This window comes from Sinocyclocheilus grahami, unplaced genomic scaffold (assembly GCF_001515645.1).
Source record: "Sinocyclocheilus grahami isolate Dianchi unplaced genomic scaffold, SAMN03320097.WGS_v1.1 scaffold478.1, whole genome shotgun sequence".
Taxonomy (NCBI): domain Eukaryota; kingdom Metazoa; phylum Chordata; class Actinopteri; order Cypriniformes; family Cyprinidae; genus Sinocyclocheilus; species Sinocyclocheilus grahami.
Genome location: NW_015505657.1, coordinates 132132 through 159196, shown reverse-complemented (window position 1 = coordinate 159196; position 27065 = coordinate 132132). Strand labels below are relative to the sequence as shown.

Here is a 27065-nt window from a genome sequence, read left to right as displayed (position 1 = left end):
TATATATATATATATATATATGTATATATATGTATATATAATTTATTTATTTATTATTTAACACATTTAAAGAAAGAAAGTAAGTCCTTTTCCCTCCAAACCTTTAGTATGAATTATTTTATCTTGACTTTTTTTTACTCATATTCATTTCCACTGTATGGAAAACAGCAGCATGAACATTCAACTAAATATTTTCTTTTCATTTTAGTTTATAACTGTATATGTTTGAGTACTAAAACATATATGGTATTTTTACACTTTCAATTAATGACTTTTAGTAGAACATTTTCTATTTTACTATAATTTCTCTTATTTTAAGTAATTTTAAAATGTCATTTGCAGTTATTCATGGGCATACATAGTTCATTTCTTCAAGCCATTGCATACTTTTATGGTGCTGTTTTAGCTCATATTCATTTTCATTGTATGGAAAACAGTAGCGTGAATGTTCAGCTTGAAGAATGTCAGGTTTGAGACGACATGGGGGAGTAAATGATGATTATATAGGCTGCACTGCTCCTTTTACAGCTGAGAGTAACTGTTTCAATAATTTTACAAACACTATTACTAAAGCTGTATGTATTTAGTCAAGCAGACCTTGTGTCAGGCCTATCTGAAGCATTGATATTCCACTTGCACCTGAGTTCTCATTCACTAGAGTACATTTTTACCTCTGTGAGGAGCTTGGAAATAGAGCAGCGAGGTGCTAATTGACCCGGGACACTCTTGATAACATCAAGTCGTGTTCAGTCAGCCATGAGGCATTTCCTCTCTTGTTGATCTGATCATTTCAACCCACTGACACAATATCAGGCCTCTACTTTAAAGGGGTCCTATTATGCTTTTTCACTTTTTCAACTTTAGTTAGTCTGTAATGTTGCTGTTTGAGCATAAAAAAGATCTGCAAAGTTACAAAGCTCAAAGTCCACTTCAAAAGGAGATATTTTATTTAACAGAAATCAGTTTTCAAAAACTACAATGAAATACTCGTTTGGACTACAACGCGTATTTTCCGGGATTTGTGATATCACAAATATCGACGAATGGGACGAGACCTGGTTGAGCTGCACTAGAGAAGGCAACGAGTGTTATCACTGTGTCGGAGACACGCTAGCTTTCCCAAGACAGACGAACTTAGAGTGGTTACAATCATCCGGGTTTAAATCACGCTCAAATGGATTTGATTTTGACGCAATATTTACACTGAAGCTCGCAGCAGGCAGCTATGGTAAGGGGCATGACATTTCCCGACCAGGCGCCGAGTGCTGCCAATCACAACACACACTGGCCCCGCTAACCAATCACAACACATTTCCTATTTCAGAAGGCGGGCCTTCATTTGATACAGGAACTATTCGAGCCGTTCATGACAGACTGGGGAAAGAGGTGTTGTAATAATGTAAAATACTTGAAAAATAATGTGTTTTTCGAACAACCTAGTATGAGAGCCTGTTCTAGTACACCCCCAAAACAAAATCAAGACTTTGTAAAAGAGCATAATAGGACCCCTTTAAGGTATCTGACCCTCAATAGATCAAACTGAGTTTTCTGAATGCATTTACCCAGTGACGCCACAACATCCTAGTTAGGCGGTTCTGATAAATATTTGGCATTGATCCTAACTGTCTGTTCTGGTGTAATAAGTACAGCGTCTAGAGCTGGCTTTGGCTTTGTTCGTTCTAGTAAGCTTGAATCTCCTCAACGGGGTGGTGGCACATGGATCGGTCTCATTAAATGCATGACCACACAGCCTCATCGCTGTCTCTCCAGTAAACTTCTACCATCCTCATTATAGCAGCAACCAGCTGACAATATACTTTAATATAAACATTTGATATAAACACTTTGATTCAGATGTTTAAATTATTCATCGTAAAGTTGGCTGGTTTGGTTCGAGGCTTATATGCGTTTAGAGAAAATAAATGGGAAAAAAAGCATCACTGTTTTCACCTCCTGTTAATCATGCCGATGATAATCCCACACTCTTTGTTTGGAGAAATATATTTAACCCGACATTGACCTACTTCGCTAACAATCTCTAAATATGATCCTGATTTGGAAACACCGTCAAGAACGCAGCCAGTCCATGTGTATCAACAGCTATCCTGCATGATCATACCAAGCAACAAGAAGGTCAGATAAAATCTGAACTTCTCATGTTGAAAGCCTCATCATTTAAACATGAGAGACATGATATTGCCGACGAGACCAGACTCTAGATTGGGTTAACAAACTAACAGCTGGTTCTCAGCCAGCGCAAGTGTCGACCACATGGCTCCGTTCCCTCAGGAGACTGACAGCAAGAGGCAATAAAGAGGCAATAATTAAGACATCTCCATTCGTGGCTGAGGTAATGACTTATGATGCAAGAAGCTGTCATCAACCACTGTCTCAGTCGATGCATCAGACAGAACCGCAAACACAAATACCAAGCATGCAAAAACCACTGGGCTACTCAAGCCAAAAAGTCGCTCTTTTGGACAAACAGCCATATCATATCTGATATCATGAGCCCCAGTTGGTCTGGAGGCCTGGATGATTGGTGTGCAATATAAAGACCAGCACATCTAATTCCTCAGGTTGTTTGGTGAAATAGTGTATGCTGAAAGGAGCAAATGAAGAACAGCTGGTTTCTGAGAACCGTTGACTTGCTGAGATTTTGAACTTGGCCTGACAAAACAAATGCTATGTAATTATCTGACTTGGATCCTGCCTTCGCAAACAGCTCTGAAATTGCCAGGAATAATGTGGCTCCTATAGCAAGCTGCTGCAAAAAATCGGGAGAGTTTTAAAAAGACAGAACGCAAACAATGCGCTGCTAGTGATCCATATGCATCTAGATAATGGCGTATCCCACTGGGGTTTATGCATCGGCGAACCGTTAACTGATACAAATAAACAAAAGCAATTACTTTTTTTTAAATGTAATAAAATGCTTACACAAAGAGGGTAATTTGTGTACCCCCTCATGCTCTGTTAGTGTAAGTGTAGTTGAAAGTCATGTGACTTGCATCTGTGATGGTTCAAGTGGGTTTATTTGGGCTCCCAAGGCAATGTTGTTTTAGAACAAATATAAATGCGCTATAGATATAACCAAGCAAATATATAAAGACCACATACTTATTGCTCAGGGAGTACATACTACTGTTGAAGAAGTTGAGGTCAGTAAGATTTTTTGAAAGAAATTAATAATTTTATTCAGCAAGGATGCATTAAATTGAACAAAACTGATAGTAAAGACATTTATAATGTTACCAAAAATGTATTTGCTGAAAATTCAGCTTTGTATCACAGGAATCAACTGCATTTGAAAATATGTAGAATGCACTTATTTTTAATTGTATTATCTCAAAACAACCGTGTTTAAGACCCCACATTTTTAAAGGGATAATTCCCCCCAAAAATTCTGTCATTAATTACTCACCCTCATGTTGTTCCAAACCTGTAAGACCTTCGTTCATCGAAACACAAATTAAGATATTTTGATGAAATCCGAGAGCTTTCTGACCCTGCATAGACAGCAATAGACAGCAATGCGACACATTCAAGCCCAGAAAGATAGTAAGGACATCGTTAAAATAGTCCAAAGTCCATGACATCAGTGGTTCAACCTTAATTTTATGAAGCTATGAGAATATTTTTGTGCGAAAAAAACAAAAACTTTATTCAACAATTCTTCTCTTCCTCTTTTCTACATTTCTGGGCCTTGAATGTAGTTGCTGTCTATGCAGGGTCAGAAAGCTCTCAGATTTCATAAAAAAAAATGAATTTGTGTTCCTAAGATGAACGAAGGTTCTTTTATCCAAATGCTAAATCATACACACACCAGAATGGGAAAGATTATTTTTCAGAGATTTCTCTTTCTTAGATATTTCTCTTAAAACTACTTTGTACTAATAAAAAAAATAGACAAGTGAGACAGCTGTTGATATACAGTAACAGTACAGAGATATAAATGTGGACACTCATGGAAGAATTATAATAAATGTTTGAGTTCTTATTGAAATCTCAGCCTTTTGATTGAGATATTGAGATGACCAGAGTCAGAGATTTCTCAAGAGAAAAATCAGACAGAAGACATGGACCAAACTCTTATTGGTGTATGCATTTGGTGTCCATTTAATCTTATTTTTGTCTGGAAGAAATAACTCGGGTATTATTCTCATTTAATTTTATTTTCTGATTTACTTCTGATCTCCCTGATGTTTTTTCTTTCCTATGGGCATATCTATCATGATATCATCAGAAAAAAAATTATTTACATACCGTGATTGATGGTGGGTGAAATTCATCCCCCTTTTTAAATTGCATATAATTATTAGCAGCAAAAACCTAATGAACCTACTTATCTCCCCTCATTTAAGAAAGTGCGCAGCAGACCGTAGAACATTATTGACAGCAGATCAAATTAACGGCTATCAGTAAATGTTTATGCTTTATGTGAACGTGTGTGTGCACGAGTTACTCACCTCATAGTGAGCGACTCTCTGTGACTCAGAGATAAGCTGAGCGCTGCACACTTTGCAGTAGCTGTCCGTGAATAACCCCGGATCCACTTCTGTAGATTTCATCTGAAGACGAATATTATGACAATTACTCATTTTTAAGCACGTAACATGATTGGTCACACATTCAGTAGCAATGCCTCAAACTAGAAGAGTTCTAAGGTCTAGCGAGACCGTCTCAAATGTCATACACATTATTACAAACTTCTCAATAGTATAACAGTTGAGAAAATAATCCAAACACAGCTTGATTGGCTAATCAAACCATTTTCGGTGTATTTGTAAAGTCATAATCTCGCCAACATCAATCATGTAAAATTTCATCGCTGTGACATTTTGAGTTTATCATACAGTGACATTCTTTGTGCAAACTGATGAAATCTGTGACATTTGGATTTGGCAAAAGGAGAGGGATGTTGGAGAGGAGGGGGTATAATGAGACAGACAAGAAGGGAGATAAATCTGGCACCGCTCCGTGTCAAAAGAGGCACCAAATTGCTGCTGTGCCTGGAGGAGAAAGCAGTGCATACTTTTTAATGCTGATCTGGGACCATCTGACGTTAACCTTATACTGACCTTTAATAATCTAGACACTGCGAAAAGATTGTAGGTCATGATGAGGGATTTCTAATGACAGAACGAGCTGAGGTCATCCATTTGGGACATATGCTCATTTGGAAAGCTCCTGGCACCTGACAGGGATAGTTAAAGGAATAGTTCACCAAAAATGAAAATATGCTGATATTTTACTTACTTTTCTGACATCGAATACTGTATGTAGATGATTTGTTTTTTCATCAACACAGATTTGGAGAAATGTAGCGTAGCATTACATCACTGTCTCACCAATGGGTCCTCTGCAGTGAATGGGTGCCGTCAGAATGAGAGGCCAAACAGCTGATAAAAACATCACAGTAATCCACACCACTCCAGTCTATCAATTTACATCTTGTGAAGTGAAAAGCTGCACGCTTGTAAGAAAAAAATCCATTATTAGGGCATTTTAACTTTATGATATGTGGATATTTCTCTTATGAATAGAGGACTCATATTTTAGCTTAAGTTAAAAAAGTTCAAAACATCTTAATGATGGATTTTTTTTTACAAACACACAGCTTATTGGTTCAAAAGACGTTAATTGATGGACATTTGGACTACTTGTGGGTTAATATGTTTTTATCAGCTATTTGGACTCCCATTCTGAAGGCACCCATTCACTGCAGAGGATCCATTGGTGAGCAAGTGATGTAATGCTGAATTTCTCCAAATCTGTTCCAATGACAAAACAACTCGGATGGCCTAAAGGTGAGTACATTTTCAACTTATTTTCATTTTTTAAAATTCAAATTCATACATCATTTACATGTCATTCCACAGTTGTATGACTTCCTTCTGTCAAACACACACATAAACACACACACAAAAGATTTAGAAGAATGTTGCTACAGGTTTTGTATATAAAATTACAGTCAGTGAGATCAACAACAGCATAATGCTGGACCCTATTGACTTTCATCGTATGGACATTTTTCAGACATTTTCTTTTGTGTTCAGTAGATGAAAGAAAGACATTTGGGTTTGGAGGGTGAGTAAATGATCACATTTTCCTTTTTTGGGATGAACTCATTAATTCACTAAGCTTAATCACGTCAGAAAGTAACTTACAATAAAAAATAGAAAAGTATGAACACACGATGAAGCTGTTAAATAGTCTACAAAATGGGCTACTTTAAAATCAGCATGTTTTCTTTAAAAAAAAAGTATAATCTCCAATTGTCTGCACGCTTGTAAGAAAAAAATCCATTATTAGGGCATTTTAACTTTATGATATGTGGATATTTCTCTTATGAATAGAGGACTCATATTTTAGCTTAAGTTAAAAAAGTTCAAAACATCTTAATGATGGATTTTTTTTTACAAACACACAGCTTATTGGTTCAAAAGACGTTAATTGATGGACATTTGGACTACTTGTGGGTTAATATGTTTTTATCAGCTATTTGGACTCCCATTCTGAAGGCACCCATTCACTGCAGAGGATCCATTGGTGAGCAAGTGATGTAATGCTGAATTTCTCCAAATCTGTTCCAATGACAAAACAACTCGGATGGCCTAAAGGTGAGTACATTTTCAACTTATTTTCATTTTTTAAAATTCAAATTCATACATCATTTACATGTCATTCCACAGTTGTATGACTTCCTTCTGTCAAACACACACATAAACACACACACAAAAGATTTAGAAGAATGTTGCTACAGGTTTTGTATATAAAATTACAGTCAGTGAGATCAAAAACAGCATAATGCTGGACCCTATTGACTTTCATCGTATGGACATTTTTCAGACATTTTCTTTTGTGTTCAGTAGATGAAAGAAAGACATTTGGGTTTGGAGGGTGAGTAAATGATCACATTTTCCTTTTTTGGGATGAACTCATTAATTCACTAAGCTTAATCACGTCAGAAAGTAACCTACAATAAAAAATAGAAAAGTATGAACACACGATGAAGCTGTTAAATAGTCTACAAAATGGGCTACTTTAAAATCAGCATGTTTTCTTTAAAAAAAAAGTATAATCTCCAATTGTCCTGTTTTTGCGTGTTTTGATGAAGCTTTATAGTCATTCGCAACCATTTTGAGATTATCATGGGAGATATTATTGTGCTCTAGATTCTACTTCGGAGGAAACAACTGCTTAGGGCTCATTTGTGATTCAAGGGCATTGCCAACTGAAATTTGAATAATGATAAAAGAGTTTTATATAAATAAAATTAAGGTTGTTTTCAAAGCCTTTCTTCTCTCCCTATATACATTCAAACCATCTATATATCCCATAACTATTCCAGACAAGTTGTTTGCAGGCAGAAATGATGTTTCAGAATGTCTGTGACCCTCTGATGCCCCCAAAATCTAAATAACACCCTGCAGCATTCTTTACACCCAATAGTCCAAAATCATTACTTCCAAAAAAGCCATCTATCCTCTCTCAAAATCAAACAAATGCATTCTCACTTATACATTGAACTTTTGTGGTAAAGATTTGTATACAGCCTCAAAAGTAAATAACTGAATTATGGGTGGACTGTATATGAGACTGTGAATGACTTGCGCAATACTTATGATTTCTATCAGATGTCACTTGTAACTCTAAAGACAGTTTAGAAATCCAACTATCTGAAATCCAACATGAAAGATCTCTTACAAATTACCCTGAAATAACTCTAATAAAAAGACCAGAGAGGAAAAAAGGAAGGAAAGAATTGAGCAGAAATGGTTTTCTGAAGAGATGGATCTTATCAGAATCTCTCCTGTCAAAGTTAACCACGTCAATACAAGCTGTGGCTAACAAAGGCCTGATCAGATGAGCATAACACTCTTCTTTCATGTGTGGAAAAGTGATTGCTTGCCTCGCGTAAGCCCCAGAACCACATACTGATTTCCCCTAAGTTAGAAAAAAATGCGATTTCCATTATTTCAATGAATGTTATAATGGAGAATGAAGTGAGGAGAAAAGATAAATCAGTGAAAGGAGGCACAGGAGAGCAGGTGCTTTCTTTTCATTCCTACAAAACCCACCGTTTCTGAGATGAGGAGAAAGCTGCAGCTGGTGTGCCTACAAAGTTACCAGCACCTATAACACAATCGTTGAAGACAATGACTGAACTCATAAGCACAAGAATATTCGAATATTAATCAAACATTGTATTTTTACATATTCTGATTATGGATGTGCCATAAACACCTGGTTTTCATAACCAGAATAAACCAATATTCTAGTTTCTAGAAGTCTCAACAGGATACAAACATTCCTCTGCTGTTCAGAATTTGTGATCATGCCAAAGTCTTAGAAATATCAACTTAAATATGTATGAGTCACTCTGCAATATGATAATGTATACCCAAAATCTTTATGTATCCATATTTGTTTAATATAACAGTTTTACACTTAAAGTCCCCATGAAATCAAAATTCAAACGTTTTCTGTCCAATCAAATGCTCTCTAGAAACCGAAGCGCCCGCCCCCTACACATGAAATCGGTCACTTGTCCACAGAATTAGTATTTTCTGTACAGTGAATGGCACCTAGTGCACTATATAGGGGACAGGGAATGATTCAAACAGTGTAAATATGCTTTCCATTTAAGAAAGCAAGAAGTCTGGTTTCGCGCTGTGTCACGCTAACCACAGCAGCGCACACATACTCTGCTCCGGTCCAGAGACACGATAGACACAAACAGTGTAAATATGCTTTCCATTTAAGAAAGCAAGAAGTCTGGTTTCGCGCTGTGTCACGCTAACCACCGCAGCGCACACATACTCTGCTCCGGTCCAGAGACACGATAGACACGATATTTGAATTCTACACAGTGGCAATATGGATGAGATTGTGGCTGGCATACCCTGTCAGATGCGGCTTTACAGAGCTCAAGGGCTCTAGCCCAAGCTGTGATATAAACGAACGCTATTGGCTATTTTAAAAAGGGGCAGGGCTGCTTGATATGTCCCGCCCTGTCTTCCTGTTTCAGTTAAAATGACCTCAACACATAGAGTAACGCTGCGTGTTTCTAAGCATTTCAGGGGACCTTTAATGCTCATCAGATTAAGATCAATCATTAATATCTTGACTGAAAATGTAAATTCTGTCATAATTTACTCACTGTAAAGTTTGTTCAAAATCTTTTTTTCTTCTGCTGCTGCTGAACACAAAAGAAGATACTTTGAAGAATGTGGGTAACTAAAGAGATTCTGGTCCTCACTGACTTATTGAAATAGCATTTTGAATACTTTTTTTCCATTCTATGTAATTCAATGGGGACCAGCAGCTGTTTGGTTACCCACATTCTTCGAATTATATCTTATTTTTTCAACAGAACGAAGGAAACTCGTACAGTTTAGGAACAGCTTTATGGTGGGTAAATTATAACAGAATTTTCTTTCTTTTTTTTGAGTGAACTATCCCTTTAAGGTGTTTAAATGAAAGTCACAAATGCTCCGCTTTTATAAGGGTACCGAGATGGGATTTACATGAGCACACAAAAAAAGGAAATTTAACAGTTTCACAGAATAATAATAGTAGTACAATAATAAACTCAAAAAGTCAAAAAGACTACGAACGCTATTGGCTATTTTAAAAAGGGGCAGGGCTGCTTGATATGTCCCGCCCTGTCTTCCTGTTTCAGTTAAAATGACCTCAACACATAGAGTAACGCTGCGTGTTTCTAAGCATTTCAGGGGACCTTTAATGCTCATCAGATTAAGATCAATCATTAATATCTTGACTGAAAATGTAAATTCTGTCATAATTTACTCACTGTAAAGTTTGTTCAAAATCTTTTTTTCTTCTGCTGCTGCTGAACACAAAAGAAGATACTTTGAAGAATGTGGGTAACTAAAGAGATTCTGGTCCTCACTGACTTGTTGAAATAGCATTTTGAATATTTTTTTTCCATTCTATGTAATTCAATGGGGACCAGCAGCTGTTTGGTTACCCACATTCTTCGAATTATATCTTCTTTTTTCAACAGAACGAAGGAAACTCGTACAGTTTAGGAACAGCTTTATGGTGGGTAAATTATAACAGAATTTTCTTTCTTTTTTTTGAGTGAACTATCCCTTTAAGGTGTTTAAATGAAAGTCACAAATGCTCCGCTTTTATAAGGGTACTGAGATGGGATTTACATGAGCACACAAAAAAAGGAAATTTAACAGTTTCACAGAATAATAATAGTAGTACAATAATAAACTCAAAAAGTCAAAAAGAAAGAAACGAAGTTGCTCTTCTACTGTTTAATAAGTTCATGCATTATGAAGAATAAGAAACGCTGGACATTCGCGTAAAAGTGAAAACAAAAGCTTACTTGTAATTTCAAACTGTATCCCTGGTGCAGGTGGTCGGGACAAACAGGCAGATGATTGTTGATCGCACAGTCCATAGAGTGTGTGTAAGTGATGCTGAGCGTGCTGTGTGTCTGCATCAGTTCCTCAGTGAGCTCCATGTTCAGAGGCTGCTCTCCGCCCCGCCCCGCCCCGCGCTCATTGGCTGCTACCGCCACACATTGGCAACGTGCAAGTCAAGAAATAATTCATTTAAAGAAAATTAATTGTCATCTAACTAATCTGTGAGCTGTTGAAGTATTTGAAAACACATGAGTGATTAAAAAAAATCAATTCAATTTATTTTTGTTTGATTGGGAACGGCAGCCTCTTTCTTGAGGTCAGTGTTGGCTTGTTTCTCACTTTGGTGATGTCTACCAAACGTATGCGATACGAAATGTTCTTAGAACTTTTATAGAAAAACTTTTTTTTTCTTGTTTTGCGTCCATTCAAATTATTTTAAATAAACCGTCTCGAGACTCCAGTATGCTGTTACAATCCGTTGCGCGCAGCTTCTGAACGCAAGAAAGTGTGGACATTTCACAACACTGCGAGTAGCTGAAGGTGTCACAAATAGAACACAAAACTATTTTTACATTGAATCCAGGAATATTCATTACACGCATGTGTTTGTCTAGTCAAATGAAGGACAAACTAACAACAACAAATAGCAACTTCTTTGTGAGGTGACAGTAGATAGCAAACAAACTTCATTCATCCAGGCCAACAGGTGTCAGTATAAAATCCAGAACCGCGAATTTACAAATTATTAAGAAAATCTGTTTTTAGTTAAGTGATGATTCATTAAATAGATGGCTGCATCCAAAAGATAGGAAGCTGACTTGCTGCCTTATCAGGCAATGACTTTTCAGGCACCGTTTTTGCAGGAAGGTACCTCATGAAACTAATTTCAGACAGGCTTCTGAGGCAGCGTAACGGTTTAATGATCTACAACAAAATAGAACGAGTTTTGGTGATAACTAAATGAATATTTAATTACTGTAATACTGATTTCTCGCTATAAATAACATCAAAAGTGCAAAAAGTTAGTCAGAAATATACAAACTGACCATCAAACGTAACTTTCAGACGCCATCTTTATTTTTTAGCTCAACAATCACGGAATAGAACGCACAGGATTGTGGGATATCTAAGGAAGCGAAGGATACATCTATGCTGCCTTTCAAAATTCGATCAGAGGAAGGTACCTCCGGAAGACATGAAATGAAGCAGAATTTGGATTCGGACATGCCTTGATGCCTTCCTGCCTTTCAATGCTGCATTTTAGAGCTTTCGGAATGCAGCCCATGTTTTCTTCATTTGTGTTGTAGGCCAAAGCTCTTGACTATTAACCGATTGGGAGTGTCAAATAGCCTACTATTCAGTGCATCTTTAAGTCGCCATGGCATATATATTGGATTAAACTCACTTTTCAAAAGATAGGTAAATTTGACCTCTTAATTTTCATGCTGTTTAGGTTACAATATTCAGATTTCATAAATAATAAAGTTAAAGTGTATAAGCCTGACCAGAGCATATTTCCAAAATTCTAAAATATCCTTTCATTAAAAATACATAATTTTGTAAAGTAACGTAAATCAACAGGTACTGCATAACAGGAATGACCAGCAGGTAAAGCAGGTGCTGCTCTCTATTGGGCATTTGGTGTAATTGCATGGATGCTGTGGAGTATTTCATAAATCAATTGTTTGCTTTACTTATACCTCTCATTGGATATATAAACATGTCACTGACATATGTCTTATGATGCATTTGGGACATTGATATGTTTATAACGCTTTCTACAGGCATCACAGTGACTGACTGTTTCAGTATAAAGGTCAGGCCCTGATTACAGAAATAAGAGACTGACTGTCCCTTGAGCCAATATATCGGCTTATAAAATTACAGGGAAAAAAACAGAGCAGTCATAAATTTGGGCAAACAGTTTTTATTTTACATATTTTTCTCATGGTGAAAGAGGAGTGGATTTTTTTCTCTCAATCATCAGGGAGTTTGTATTGCCAAAACTGTAGTATGGGTAGATTGAGAGAGAAAAAATTCCGGGAAGAAAGTTTTTTTCTCAAACAGAGTCTCCAAACCAAATGTAATAATACAAAAAAAATAAAAAATAATAATACAATATTAGATGAAGTAGATTATTCAGCTGAAAATATTTACTTCTCTTGTTAGTGGCTAAATGTAATACAATTCCACAGCTTTACCCCATTTTCGATTTGTCAATGTCATATATGAAAAATATGTGTTTATATCCCAGAGGTAGGCCATCAGCTGATTTATGAAATCCAACCCTCCTGCCAAAATCTGCTCTCACCTCACAGTAGGGGTCAGGTCTGTATCTCAAGACTTTGCAAGAGCAAATCAAGTCCAGTGTGTGTCTACAAATCCCGTCCCTGCCAAATCCATGATCCACGACACCCAAGCCGGTTATTATCTGCCCTGGTTATGTTTAAACTGAATTGCATGCTGTCCAGATTTAAAGGAATAGTTCACCCAAAAATGAAAATTCTGTCATTAATCACTCACTCTCATGTCGTTCCAAACCTGTAAGACCTTCATTCATCTTCAGAACACAAATTAAGATATTTTTCATGCATTCTGAGAGCTCTTTGACCCTCTCATAGACAGCAAGGATCCTAACACGATCAAGGCTCAGAAACGTAGCAAGGAGATCATTAAAATAATCAATGTGACATCAGTGGTTAAACCATAATTTTACAAAGCTACCAGAATACTTTTTATGTGCAAAGAAAACAAAAATAACGACTTTATTCAACAATTAGTCTCCTCCGCGTCACCCTATAGCACCATTTTGGAGAGTATCACATACGTAAACAATGTATGCAAGGTATGTATGCGGATACGTTGTTTACGTATGTGATACTCTCCAAAATTATGCTATAGGGTGATGCGGAGGAGACAAATTGTTAAAATAAAGTCGTTATTTTTGTTTTCTTTGTGCACAAAAAGTATTCTCGTAGCTTCGTAAAATTACGGTTGATCCACTTATGGATTGGATGGCGAAATTCTCTGTTGTGGCTCAGGAGAGCCACAATCTAATTTCATTTGCCCTCAGATTCGCCCGTCTTGCCATCACTTCCCCATACGACGACGAGACCATGAAGTCCCTGTTCCAGATCGGAGTGAATTACCATCGCCCTGTGGACCTACCCCGATCCGGAACGCAACAGGTCCCAAAGCCCAGCCCACCATCACCCCACTGCGACCGACGAGCCATTGCCAAAGAGAGTGACAGTACTGAGGATCGCCCCGGATCTAGAGCCCAACACATCAGACCAGGTGTGAGAGCCGGCTACAGAGCTCGCCACGGGGAGAGTGTCATGGACAGCAAAAGCGTGGAGGGAAGCTCCACCCACTGCACCATGGCTGAAGGTGAGCCGAGCTCAGTGGAATATGATTTGGATATTTATGCAGACATGCCCCCTTTTCTCCTGCCTTCGTCTGAATTATCTGTCTGCCCTGAATTATCTGTCTGTCCTGTGCTGTCAGCCTGTCGTGAATTACCTGTCTGTCCCGTCACGACCACTGAGGTTGTGCCCATTCTCCTCCCATCATTATCTGAACTATCTGCCTGCCCCTGAATTATCTGTCTGCCCTGAACTGTCTGCCTGCCCTGAAATGACCACAGAGGTCATTCCCCTATCGCTGGCGCTCCCGGTGCTGGGAGTGGCCTTGTGGTGTGTGGGCAGCACACACCGTTCCTACACCCCCTGAACATTCTGAACTCCCGCCCAGCCTCCCTCTCCCACCTCCTCTGTATCAGCCCTCACCATTGCCTCCGCTGTCTCAGGGCAGCCCCTCAGCACACCCTCCTGTCTCCTCCTGCCTGCCTTCCTGCCAGCCCTTTGCCATCCCCTGTCACCATCCCACATCCACTCCTTTGTCCTCCTCCTAAGTCCCCCTCCGACCCTCCCTTTTAGGCCCTTTCGCACCACTTTAGTTCCAGAACTAAATGTACGGTACTAAAGTACTGGGACGATTTTGCGCGAACTATTTCCCAGTACCATTTAAAGGGTTGCATTCGCACCGACAATGTGTACTAAGAAGTGACGTAAGCCGGTCGACAGCGACTAACACGATTAGTACCAGTTGTGCTGGTTAGACCCTGCTCCGGAGTAGGAGCTAATTTGGTTCTCGAAAAAGGCAGTCCGATACTAAAATCGCTCCCAGTTCCGGCGGTGCGAACACGCCGAAAAGTGGGTAGTTCCACAATTAGTTCTGGTACTATGAAAAGGTTCCTGCGGTGCGAAAGGCCCTTTAGTCTCTGCGGCGCGAGGTCGCACCTTCCGGGAGAGGGGCGAACTGTCATACCTCATGGACTTGTTTTGTTGTGCTTTCTCCCTCGTGCTCTGTTTGACCTAGTTTCTGTCTCCGTCTGATTATTGTCATTGGTTTCAGGTGTGTGTCATTTAATTACCCTCATCAGCCCTCCTATATTAGTTGTGTTCTGTTCTCTGTTTGTTCTCCGGTCTACTATGTCCTTACGTGTGCTCCTGCCTGTTCTGTCCTGGATTTACCCTTGTGTGGACTATTTGCATTAATCTTCATCTTCGTGTGTTTCTCTCCATAGAGTGTCAAGATGTAACAAAACCCCATGGACAAAACTGAGAAGAAGCCATTATTTCGATGCAAAACCACCAATTTCACATCAATTTATGTTTTTTTATGCTGTAAATTATAATATGACTTGACTTGTTCTTTTTTCACTTCCACTTCAAACTGAGCATTTAACTGTAAAATTACATGAAAAGCTCAATTAGATCTATTACAGGTTTTTTACAGTATATAGAAAATGAACTTACCATTAACCAATTAACAATAAAAAGTTTACCATTGCATTTTTACAGTTTTTCACATCAAAAATGGATTGTTTTTATCCATATGATGCCAAAAACATCATATTCTCTCATTCATGAGTCAATTCTTTATATTTCATAAGTCATATACTAGCTTTGTTTGAGGAACAAAATAAAATCTACATTTATTTGGAAAAAAATTAAGCCATATTTGAATATGCATAAATGCAAATGAGATTTTGAGACATATGTTTCAGTTAAAATTTTGGTTGTTCGTCACACAGAGATGTTGTATAACTTCAGAATACTTTGGCAAGCTATAGTAGAGTCACATCATGGACCACTTTGAGGGTGCTTTAGTCATTTTTGAAGCTTGATAGCGGTCACTTTCACTTTATGGAAAAAAACACTCATTCTGCTGGACTTCTCCTTTTGTTTTTCCCAGAAGAGAGTATGTACGTCATCCGGGTTCAGAACAACTTGAGGGTTGAGTAATTAATAACAGAATTTTTATTTTTTAGGGTGAACTACCCCTTTAAGCTACCAGATATTGATACATCATGTTCTTGCATATGTCCAAATAAACCATTCCTGTGTCATTCACTTCGATTACAAAGGACATTTCTTGGACCCAAAGTTTCGAGAAGTACTTTACCAGACAGCATTCCTTCACTCCCACCCACAAGAGTCCAGAAGGACATTTGTTTGATAAAGCTGTGAGATGTTGAACAAACTGAGTCAGATTTATTTAGCCATTATCTAGATCAGAAGGATTGCGCAAACCGTCCTCAGTTGGGATAATTTCTTGCTAATATGCTAGCTTAAAATAAACACGTAAAATTCAATCCTAATAAGACTGGCGGACAAAATCGAATTGGGAACAGTGATGGCACCATATTCATAGTCTGCGCATCCCATCTGGCGGGATTCGCAGTTGGCATGTGTGAGAACTTCAGTCCAAACCCCATGTGGAAGTATGTTTACCACAGAGCCCATCTTACCTCAGATGCTATCCTGTGAGAGCATCATATTATTTATGGCTTTTAATAGGCTTTCTTCCCCTCAAGGCTGGAGACAAAAAAGCTAGTCTTTTTCATTCAATGAAGCTGGGAAATATGCAGCAGCAAAGCCAACAGCTGCTTCTAATGATCATCCCATAAAGTCTGGCAGCCAGTGTCATCCCAGAGCACAAAACACAGCTATTTGCTTAACCTGGATAAACCATCACTAGGCTTTTGCACGAGCTGGGATCGGTCGGCTTCTCCTGGGGGTTACACGCACTCAGGGTTTTTGCAATTTGCCATGTATGGATTTCTTTCGAAACGTGTTCACTGCAGATGGTTTAATTTCGGCTTGAATCACCCCAAAAGGACATCAAAACAAAAGGTTGGGGGGTCTTCAAAAGTAACTAAACAGTTTTAAAGGAATGCTCTGGGTTCAGTACAAGTTAAGCTCTATGGACAACATCTGTGGCATGTAGGCGATTAGCACAGACAATTTCAACTCGTCCCTCAGTTTGTAAAAACACACAAAAATGTGCTTAGAAATCTATGGGACTCAGCATTCCAGAGGGTTTAAATGCTCATATGTTTGTTATTTTTGTAGGTATGAATTTGCCTATTAACAATATTCACAGTGTATATACATATGTCACAGGTGAATTTGGGGGGTTCTGAATGTCATGAAACTTTCCACCACATTTCAAATGATGTATTGTGTTAGAAGCATTCTGTGAGGCAAATTATGCTGGCGGAAATGACATTTTAATAATTTTTGGGTAACAGTAACACTTTATTTTAAGGTGTCCTTGTTACATGTTACATGTACTGTTATAATAACAATAAATTATGCATAATTACATGCAAGTAACCCTAAGCCAAACCCTAATCTTAACCCTAACCATATAGTAAGTACATGCATGTTCCTTTGCATTTTTTTCTCAAAAACAGCTTGACTGGACATTACTTTTTTGTTTATTTATTTTTTAACACAATAAATATTAGAATATCTTATACTTTAGGAAGCCGATTTCTGCCACATAAGATCTATATATATATATATATATATATATATATATATATATATATATAATTAATCATATGTTTAATCAATAATCCTTTTTTAGATTAAAAAGGTGAAATTTTATATAAAAAGCCAAAATTATGACATATGTCAAAATGAAGATAGAAAGGTATAAATTATAAACATAAAATTTGATATTTTGAGATCAATCAAAATTATGACACAAAAAGTATGTCAACGTTGAAATTATAACATCAAACTTTTAAATTATGACAGTCAAAATTATGAGAAAAAGATGAATTTCAATCATAATTGTGACTCAGTATCTCATATTTCAAGCTATTATCTCATAATTATTTTACATCATAATTATTGGTTTTTATAGTTTAAGATTGAAATCATTGTACTCTGTGAAATATACAATGTTTGCAAAGCCTTACATGGCCACACTTTATTTTTCCACACACAATCATGGCCATGTTATGCTCTTTAAAAGCAGCACCTGTGTGTTCAGGCTAGAATGATTTCATGGCAGATTCCATCGTAAAGGCATGTTGTCAACACCCGCACTTTCTGAATCGGATGCTATCACTGGTGCACACTTTATGACACTGGGAATGTAAACAGGTGAAGTGCCAACGGCAATATGAGACACACATTTACACACTATGGCATCAGTGCAAGTCTTGCGGAGCTATCTGCTCAACATCTTTTAACTGTTCTGATGTGCTGACGTTAAATCTCTCAGACTCCTGCATGACTCTGATAACATATGCAGTGCTTTACTGAAATTCGTTCCACTTAAATCATATGAATGAAAGTGAGCGTTTTGATACTTTTTGGGAGCAGTATGCATCAGTACTGCAAAGCCAGGGAATTTGAAGGCCTGTCCTGCTGGAGCATGAGAGTTGATAACAGATCTTACTGCTTCACAGCTCATCAGCCACAAATAAGGGTACTTAAAGCGTATCAAGGTGATTACTGGCGGGCATTACAACACAGATGTTTTCTCAGGAAAATGCCCTCAGTCCAAAACCTTGCAGTTTGCTTTTCTTGAGGTGATGTATTTCACAAGCTTGTTTGAATAACCGTGGTTGCATCACAGCCATTATCCATGATTTGCTACTTGCTAGTTGGAGGCATGCTAGTCATTAGGGCCATTCTCACCTGGAAGGACTTTTGATTGGACAATAATCGGTGTAGTACAGGATGAGTCATCAATATTTTTGGTCAGTTTTTCCTGAAGAGAAATACGTACATTTTAAATATCAACGTTTTCAATGTTTTGAAGTACAGTATCAAAGCAAATATGCTGTTAATTTACTAGCAATTTTTAAGTAAAAATTGTTTCTACACCATTTTTCAGTGTAGACATGGACTTAAATTAAAAATGAAAAAATTCTGGTCCCCAAAATTTATTTATTTATTCTCTTGGATCATTTAGTATAAATTATAATTTATCATAAAATCTTTTGGTTTCGAAACACAAAATATATTACCAACTCTCCTCAAAAAAAAGAGAGAGAGAAAGAGAAAACTCAAACCGCCTTTCATCAGGAAAGCTGGGAGAGAAATATGTCCAAATCTCTCCCTCAATCCAAAACAAACATCTCTGATCTGTCTATACAACATAAACACTTTGTCTGGCTGTTTGCTTACACAGGGCACATGCAGAGTCTGAAATTTCTCTAATCTGATCTGATTCAAAGTGATTATTTCACAGTGATTTCACAGCATGTGATTGTTATAGCTGGACTGCTTGGCAGGTCACCACTGCTACTTGTCTTTTTTCCTTAAAGCAATCACTAATGTAATAAATAAAGAGTGCAGTCAAATATATTAAAAATATTTTCTCTTTTAATGTTAAATGATTACAGTGCATTGTGCAAGTCCTCAGGCATGCTATACACCTTCCACTGCATGATTAACTGTGATTTGCATCCTATGCAACAACAAACTGTCAAAAAATCTCTTTATTGTTTAAGGTGCATGTCTTATGCATTTTACTGAACACCTGATAGCTGTGATGGATATTATAAAACATAAACATTATTAACAGATTGCATGGATATAGATATTATTCCACCATGAAAACATTAAGATATATCAAAAGGCAGTGTTTGCAAAAGCAGAACTCACTCAACTGACTTGTAGCATACTGGAATGTAAATAACTGTGTTTTGTACTTGGATTGGTTAGAAATGTTCAAGAACATTTTAAAAAGTGAACTAAATGGCACTTGTTTGTATGTATTCAGACATTTATTGGGCAAACAAACTAACTAGTTGGATTGTGGCATCTATGGTTCTTTTCTATACTGTACTGTACTGCAAAATGTAATATAATGCTATAATGGAAAATTCACAAAGATCAGTAACCAACTGATCAAAAATCACTTGAACACTGTCTCAAAAGCTGGGCATTTATGGCTTTTAAGTTTTTTAAGGGCCGCCTTAAATTCTTTGCTAGATTTGTCCCACTTATGAATGCCTGTCAGTATATACTGTTTCCCAACACTGCGGCCCATGATTAAGTAGTTGCTCCCTAGGTTTTCCAGTTGTTGGCATGGACAGTCTGCTCCATTTTTCAGGTAAAGTTCAAGCTTCTTTAGGTCCTGCTTTTTCAGATTTCCAAGCTTCACCGCCTTCCTCCTTTTTTGTAGAATGACTTTTCGGTCTAAGTTGTCTGTTTTGACTTCCTTAATCTTCGTCTTGATTGCTACAAAAAGAAAAATGTAGGTTTCAGAAGTCATTAATGTTCATGAAAGTTTAAATGAGACAATTTCTTTGCACACCTATGAAGTCTTAAATAAATATCCAAAAGAGTTATGTAACATTTAAAACGGTTATGTAAAACCGTCATTAAAAAAAATCCTTCAAGTACTGACGGAAAATGCAAATATTTGAAGTATTTTTGCTTAAGGTCATTGTTGTATTTCTTTGCCATGGAGATGCTGAACACTTGGCTGTTTTTCATCATCTGTTGTCACATTTTAGCCAAGAACTCATTCTAGTTTATGACTTTCAGATGCTATTCTGTGCTAATTGTGCAAAGCTGCATGGTGCAATGTGTTGTATCGCAATATCGTCCAGGGTGTATGAGGATATGATTCTTGGGTACACATCAAATTCTAATTCCAACCAAGATCAATAAAGAGTCTGCACAATTTCTCCTAAACTTGCTCTATTAGTGATCCTAAAACAAAAAAAGTTCTTATTACCGATCCCTGAGGCACTCCTTAAATAACTGGTAATTCAAGCATTGCGTTATGAAAGAATTTAAGCATTTTAAATGGGTTATTATTAAATGGGTGTATTGTGGATAACAATGTTTATCATTACCAACAAAGCGGAGCAACTACTACACATATCAAAAACATTACAGTATCCTTTTAAAGTACTAGCTTTAAAATCATCCTCTGAGCCGCAAAATGTTTTTATTCCCTGGAGCCTTATTTTGACAAAACATCTATCATATGATGTATTTGCACTAGTGCAATGGAAGGAAAATGTTCAAAAAAGAAAGCCAAGAAACACAAACTATACATCAGGTTTTCCATTGATATATTTTCTCATATTTTTCTCAAATTTTAATTATAAGCATTTTGCTTAAAGCATTAACATTAATACATTCTACAGTGCTTCATGTGGTTACAATTACATTTTATGTTTTATTTATCTAAAATATATATGTTAATCAAAACTGATTATTAAACTCAGATTAGGTAGAAATATCTACCGGTTTAAGGTAACAACTGCATATTTTCATTTTCACATTCAACAGTGTTACACAGTTTTAGACAGTCATCCTATAATGACTAGAAAAAGCCTTTGCTGGGTTGGTGCTTGATAGCTTGCCATAAAATAAAAGGTCCCATGAAATTCTTGCCAGCGGCAAGCTTCCTGTCTTTGACAACATCTCAAACCCTGAAAAAAGACCTTCTGGATTCTGACCACGTCACTGGTTCTTAGAAACAACATTTGCAATGGAAGAAGTAGCTCTGCTTTTTTATAAATCCAAATATCTCCATTTGCGGTTGAAATCTAATAATCGACTGTTATGAGTATGTTGTTCTACAAAAAAAAAAAGAAAAAACGATAAATATACAGAGAGAAAAAAGGTTTGACCATGCTAAGTTGCATTTAAAAACAAAACAATGGAAATAGAACAACAAAAAGGATCTATTCAGAGGTAAACAATATTGGACACACATGTTGTTTTGTTTAAGCAGCAATAGACCATTCTTACTGTCTCAAGAGAGAAATAGATTTAAGGAGTGCAAATCCGGAAAGTAATATTAGAAATATTTTTTTCAGGCAACAATATTATTGGAAACAAACGTGTGGGCGGAAAACCTGGACCTGAGAGGAATCACTGATGGGAATCAGACGATCGGGTTTTGTTCTCTTGAAGTCATTAAGTGCTGGCCAATAAATGAATGTTAAGTAAAAACTAAATACATGTCAATAACCCTTGTTTATTTGTTTGTAATGCATCATAAACGTATCTAAACAAACAATAAGCCTTATCAAACCATAATTCATAAAAAGTCTAAACTTAAGACACACCTGATTCTTACTTTTATTTTTCACATTTTTAAATAACCTAACTGTAACAATATGTAACCAAAACAGTAAATAAAATAGTAACCAGAAACGTAACTGAGGCACAATTTATGTGGCTGCAACATATATTTTTTAAGAATAAAAAGGAAGATTAAAAAAATTAACTAATGTGAAATTCAGTCAAACAGCTAGAATGCACACCTGGGGATTTGTCCGTATCATCGCTGCTGGTGGTGTTCATAGAAATGCACACGTCGCCCAGGGGAAACTTGTCACAGTTGAGCATTTCAGGCCAAGGGAACCCAAACGCCTGCATAATAGGGGTACAACTGTCCCGGACAGCCTCGCACAGCCAGCGGCACGGATATATGGGTCTTTCGAGGCACACTGGGGCGAAGAGCGAGCAGAGGAACACTTGCGTGCCGGGGTGACAGGCTTTGTGCACCAGAGGAACCCAGCTGCCCGCTTGCTGCTTCACCTCCGCTATGGTTTCATGCTCCAGCAAATTGGGAAGCAGCATCTGTTGGTAGCCCACGTTAAAACACAACCTCAGGTCCTCGGGAATTTCCATGCACTGTGGGCTTTTGCCGTAAATGGGCACCCACGTCTCCGGTTTCCAAGTGTAGTACTCATACTCCGTAGCGTTGAGCGAAGGGAGGAAGACAGCTGGAGCGATGAACATCCACAGCTTGGGGAGAAGGTTCTTCATGGCACAAGAGCGGGGAAAATAACAGTTCTATCCAACTGCGTAGCACTTTTGAGACTTCAAAAGTATGTTTTTGCATTAGTACGGCACCAACTAGGTTTCTATGAGCTCCTCGTTCTCCACAGTCTTGATATGAGTGTCGCGCGCTGCCGTTCTGTTGCGCACGCGCTTGAAAGGTGAAACAACCAATGGTAATGCAACCGGCTTGGCATAACGCGAAGATTGCTCAATGTGCTTGACAAATATGTATATATATATTTTTTCTTCATGCAGGGGGACTACATTAATTCATTAACCCCTTGTGCCTACTAATTGAATGCATCTTTAGAAAATATAAAGACGTGTGTGCACGTGTAAAAAATATTTAAACTGAATTTTACAATTCACATTTTAATGCAATATATTATTGGTAATAGGCCTACAATTGGGGATGCATAAATCACTCTCTTAATACAAGTATCGGATATAAAGAACATAAAACAGTATCTTCTTTAGGGATCCCCAATTCGCGAATGAATCGTTCTTTTGAGTGTCACACTGTGGTCTATCACACTTTTATTTCTTTTTTTCCTGTCGATTCATAAAGTATGTTGTGTGAGGAAATATTTATATACATGCACAAATCTTTATTTTATATATTTTATATTTGCTCATAATATTTGTGACCCTGGACCACAAAACCAGTCATAAGGGTCAATGTTTTGAAATTGAGATTGATGCATCTCAATTTTACGAAAAGCTGAATGAATAAGCTTTCCGTTGATGCATGGTTTGTTAGGATAGGACCATATTTGGCTGAGATACAACTATTTGAAAATCTGGAATCTGACCATTTAGAAAATCACCTTTAAAGTTGTCCAGATGAAGTTCTTAGCAATGCATATTACTAATCTAAAATTAAGTTTTGATATGTTCACGGTAGGAAATTTACAAAATATCTTCATGGAACATGATCTGTACTTAATATCCTACTGATTTTTGGCATAAAAGAAAAAACAATAATTTTGACCCATACAATGTATTGTTGGCTGTTGCTACAAATATATCTGTGCAACTTTTGACTGGTTTTGTGGTCCAAGGTCACATTCTGCTAATAAATATAAAGCTGAAAAAATGTAATTGCATGTATTTATTTTAGTATCCTGAAACATTTAAGTTGACATCTGTCAGTTAGTAAAGAAAGATAAGTTGTCTTGTCTGAATCAGGAGAGAAATATACACAGAACAAGCACTGTTTATGAGTGATAGCAGTCCAAAATCCAGTGGACTTTGATGTGAGAAGTCAACAGGGGATGGACATCTTCACTGGAGGAAGCATTAGATAGAGGACTTGGAAGCAACATTTGTAATATTTTAATGATGGATTTGTTTAGAACATACATTAATCCTTTTACTTCATTAGACATTAATGTATGGACAAGTCATGTGCATAACTTGTGGATTATTGTGATGTTTTTATCCGCTGTTTGGACTCTCATTCTGACGGCACCCATTCACTGCAGAGGATCCATTGGTGATGTAATGCTACATTTCTCCAAATCTGTTCTGATGAAGAAACAAACTCATCTAGCCTACATCTTGGATGGTTGACTAAATCCTGAGGTTGACTAAATGTTCTTTTTTGTTGTTGTTGTGAACTATTCCTTTAAACCATCTTGGGTAAAACTGGCATCTGAACAGCTGCATTTGTTAAAGAGGCTCCAGGTTGAAAAGCTCTTGTGTAACAGACTAATAAAATGTATGTGAAAACGGCTGTACATGGACTGTATCAGTGGTACATCTGTAAAATGTCTGATCTAATTCTATAAAAGTTGCACAGCCTGATTTATAACAGTGTTTGTCAAGTCGGTCAAAGCAAGCCGGATGGCTCCTCTGGTACAAAGACACATTATTTAGAATTATAATGAAGCATCTGCAACTTTTGGCTGGGTTTCTAGGACTGGGATGCAGATGCTTGCGAGATGCCCTGCGCTGCGTCTCATTTGCTTTTCACACTGCATGAGAGCAGCTTCTACCCAAGTCTTACTTCAACCATTACAAATGCTAATGTGGGCATTTCCTCTCTCACATAACTGCAGCTGTGTACTGGCTTTCATAACCACACGATTATTTCACAATGTTCATAATGAAGTGACAGCTGAATGAAAACAGACATGCTGTCATGGGATGCCAAACTCGTCGTCACTTAAGATGTTTTAATTACACCAAAATCTATCTGTCATCATGATGTGTTTACCCGTGATTTCTCCACACGAGATGATCTTTGGTGGTAGCAGACCACGTATCCCTCCAGTGAGACCACCTGTTGTAAGCAGACTGCATGTATAAATGAGGGTCATTCAGAGATTTATGAATGTCTCCACTCATGACTTGGCTGGAATCAGATATTTTCCTGATATTTTGTACAGCAGTCATATTAGTAAAACATATTTTCTGTTCCCCTAAAATTGCATTGGTGAAATATAGATAAAGACTTGATTGAGGACTGAGTTGTGTTTTAGGGTATTTGATATAGTTTTGGTAACTTCGTTCATAGAATGATAGTCAATAAATTCAATTATAAAACTGATAGTTCCCCGATATATTAAAGCATGCCAAACACAAGGTCACTAAATCGCTTCACAGCACCAACATTTGATTATTTTTGTAGAAAAAAAATACAGATGTACGACAAAAAATAAAATGCATATTATTTTAATTTTGCTGAATTAATGTTTTAAACAACATCCTTAATAAATTCTTAATATTTTTATTAAAAGGTAAACATTAATTAAAATGATTTTACCCAGATCTATGTTATCATTTACTAAAATTAAAACTGAAATCATTATAAACATTTTCATTGCTTAAATATATAAAAAAATATTATTATTAATATTAAATATTAATACTAAACACTAATAAAAAAAATAACATTACTTCATAAACATTAACTGAAATAAAATATAAAAAATATTTTAGTAAGCTTATTTTATTTAACATTTCTCATTTTCATTTTCATTGAAGTACTAAAATAGCTAAAACTTAAAAAAAAAACTATATATGTCATGATCTCTAGCTGGAGTGCCCGTGAGCTTCATTTCCCATAATCCTTTGCCCGGACTCATCAACACTCACTCTTTGCACCTGTGTCTCATTTACCCCGTCTGCTCACCCCATATAAGCCTGGTTTAGTTGGTCATTCTTTGTGAAGTCTTGTAAGTGTTCCACTGCATCGCTGAGCGTTTCTATCCCCTTGTCCAAATACCCACACTTGCAGTCTTGGCCTCTTGAGAGCGCGTGCGCGCGACTGTCCCAAGTCTTAAAAACGCCAGAGCGCAGTGCCCTTAAAGCACACTAAATCCACACTATCTCGAATACCGCTCCGGAGCGCTATTCGAGGCTTAGTGTATCCCATCATGTTCTAGAAATAAATCGTGAGACTTTTTGTCGAGATCTCGCGAGAGGTCACGGAAACCTTTCCGATGCAAGTTAAATATTAACATAATAATTAGATATTACATATAATTTGGTAGAAAACACTGTTTTTACGTTTTATTGGTGCAAAGATGAGTAGTGGTGATATTTATTTTGTACAACATTTGCAACCGCTTTTTATCACTTAATTAGAAGCACCACAAATTAAAATTGTCATGTTATAGGGACTACTGAACAGACATTTAGAAGTTTATTTTAAAATGCTAAGTATTTGAAATTCAAATACAGCTATGTAAACAGTTGCATTTTTCCAACACTACAAGTGTGTCCCATCAGGTAATGAAAAGTTTGACACACACTTGTGGTCTTCATCCTCACTTGAACACTTGGCCCAAAAGTGCCCGTGAGCTTCATTTCCCATAATCCTTTGCCCGGACTCATCAACACTCACTCTTTGCACCTGTGTCTCATTTACCCCGTCTGCTCACCCCATATAAGCCTGGTTTAGTTGGTCATTCTTTGTGAAGTCTTGTAAGTGTTCCACTGCATCGCTGAGCGTTTCTATCCCCTTGTCCAAATACCCACACTTGCAGTCTTGGCCTCTTGAGAGCGCGTGCGCGCGACTGTCCCAAGTCTTAAAAACGCCAGAGCGCAGTGCCCTTAAAGCACACTAAATCCACACTATCTCGAATACCGCTCCGGAGCGCTATTCGAGGCTTAGTGTATCCCATCATGTTCTAGAAATAAATCGTGAGACTTTTTGTCGAGATCTCGCGAGAGGTCACGGAAACCTTTCCGATGCAAGTTAAATATTAACATAATAATTAGATATTACATATAATTTGGTAGAAAACACTGTTTTTACGTTTTATTGGTGCAAAGATGAGTAGTGGTGATATTTATTTTGTACAACATTTGCAACCGCTTTTTATCACTTAATTAGAAGCACCACAAATTAAAATTGTCATGTTATAGGGACTACTGAACAGACATTTAGAAGTTTATTTTAAAATGCTAAGTATTTGAAATTCAAATACAGCTATGTAAACAGTTGCATTTTTCCAACACTACAAGTGTGTCCCATCAGGTAATGAAAAGTTTGACACACACTTGTGGTCTTCATCCTCACTTGAAC

At 37.2% G+C, this 27065-nt stretch overlaps 2 protein-coding genes across 2 annotated transcripts in view; both read right to left on the bottom strand.

Moving 5' to 3' along the window:
- The window catches only part of zmat4b (zinc finger, matrin-type 4b), a 35707-nt gene extending 25236 nt beyond the window's left edge, over positions 1-10471 (bottom strand). Inside the window, exons 1-2 of the mRNA XM_016236008.1 lie at positions 10367-10471; positions 4470-4571 (exon numbers count right to left, since the gene is read on the bottom strand). Coding sequence (XP_016091494.1) covers positions 4470-4571; positions 10367-10441 — 177 coding nt within the window. The 5' untranslated portion in view covers positions 10442-10471. The remainder of the gene's footprint in view (positions 1-4469; positions 4572-10366) is intronic.
- Positions 10472-19079: 8608 nt separating this feature from the next.
- On the bottom strand, positions 19080-22722 carry LOC107553708 (secreted frizzled-related protein 1-like). The gene is made up of 2 exons (XM_016236023.1): positions 22009-22722; positions 19080-19960 (listed from the first exon to the last, which is right to left on the bottom strand). The coding sequence occupies exons 1-2, from the start codon at positions 22514-22516 to the stop codon at positions 19635-19637; spliced, it is 834 nt and encodes a 277-aa protein (XP_016091509.1). The 5' UTR covers positions 22517-22722; the 3' UTR covers positions 19080-19634.
- Between the last annotated feature and the right edge of the window lie 4343 nt (positions 22723-27065).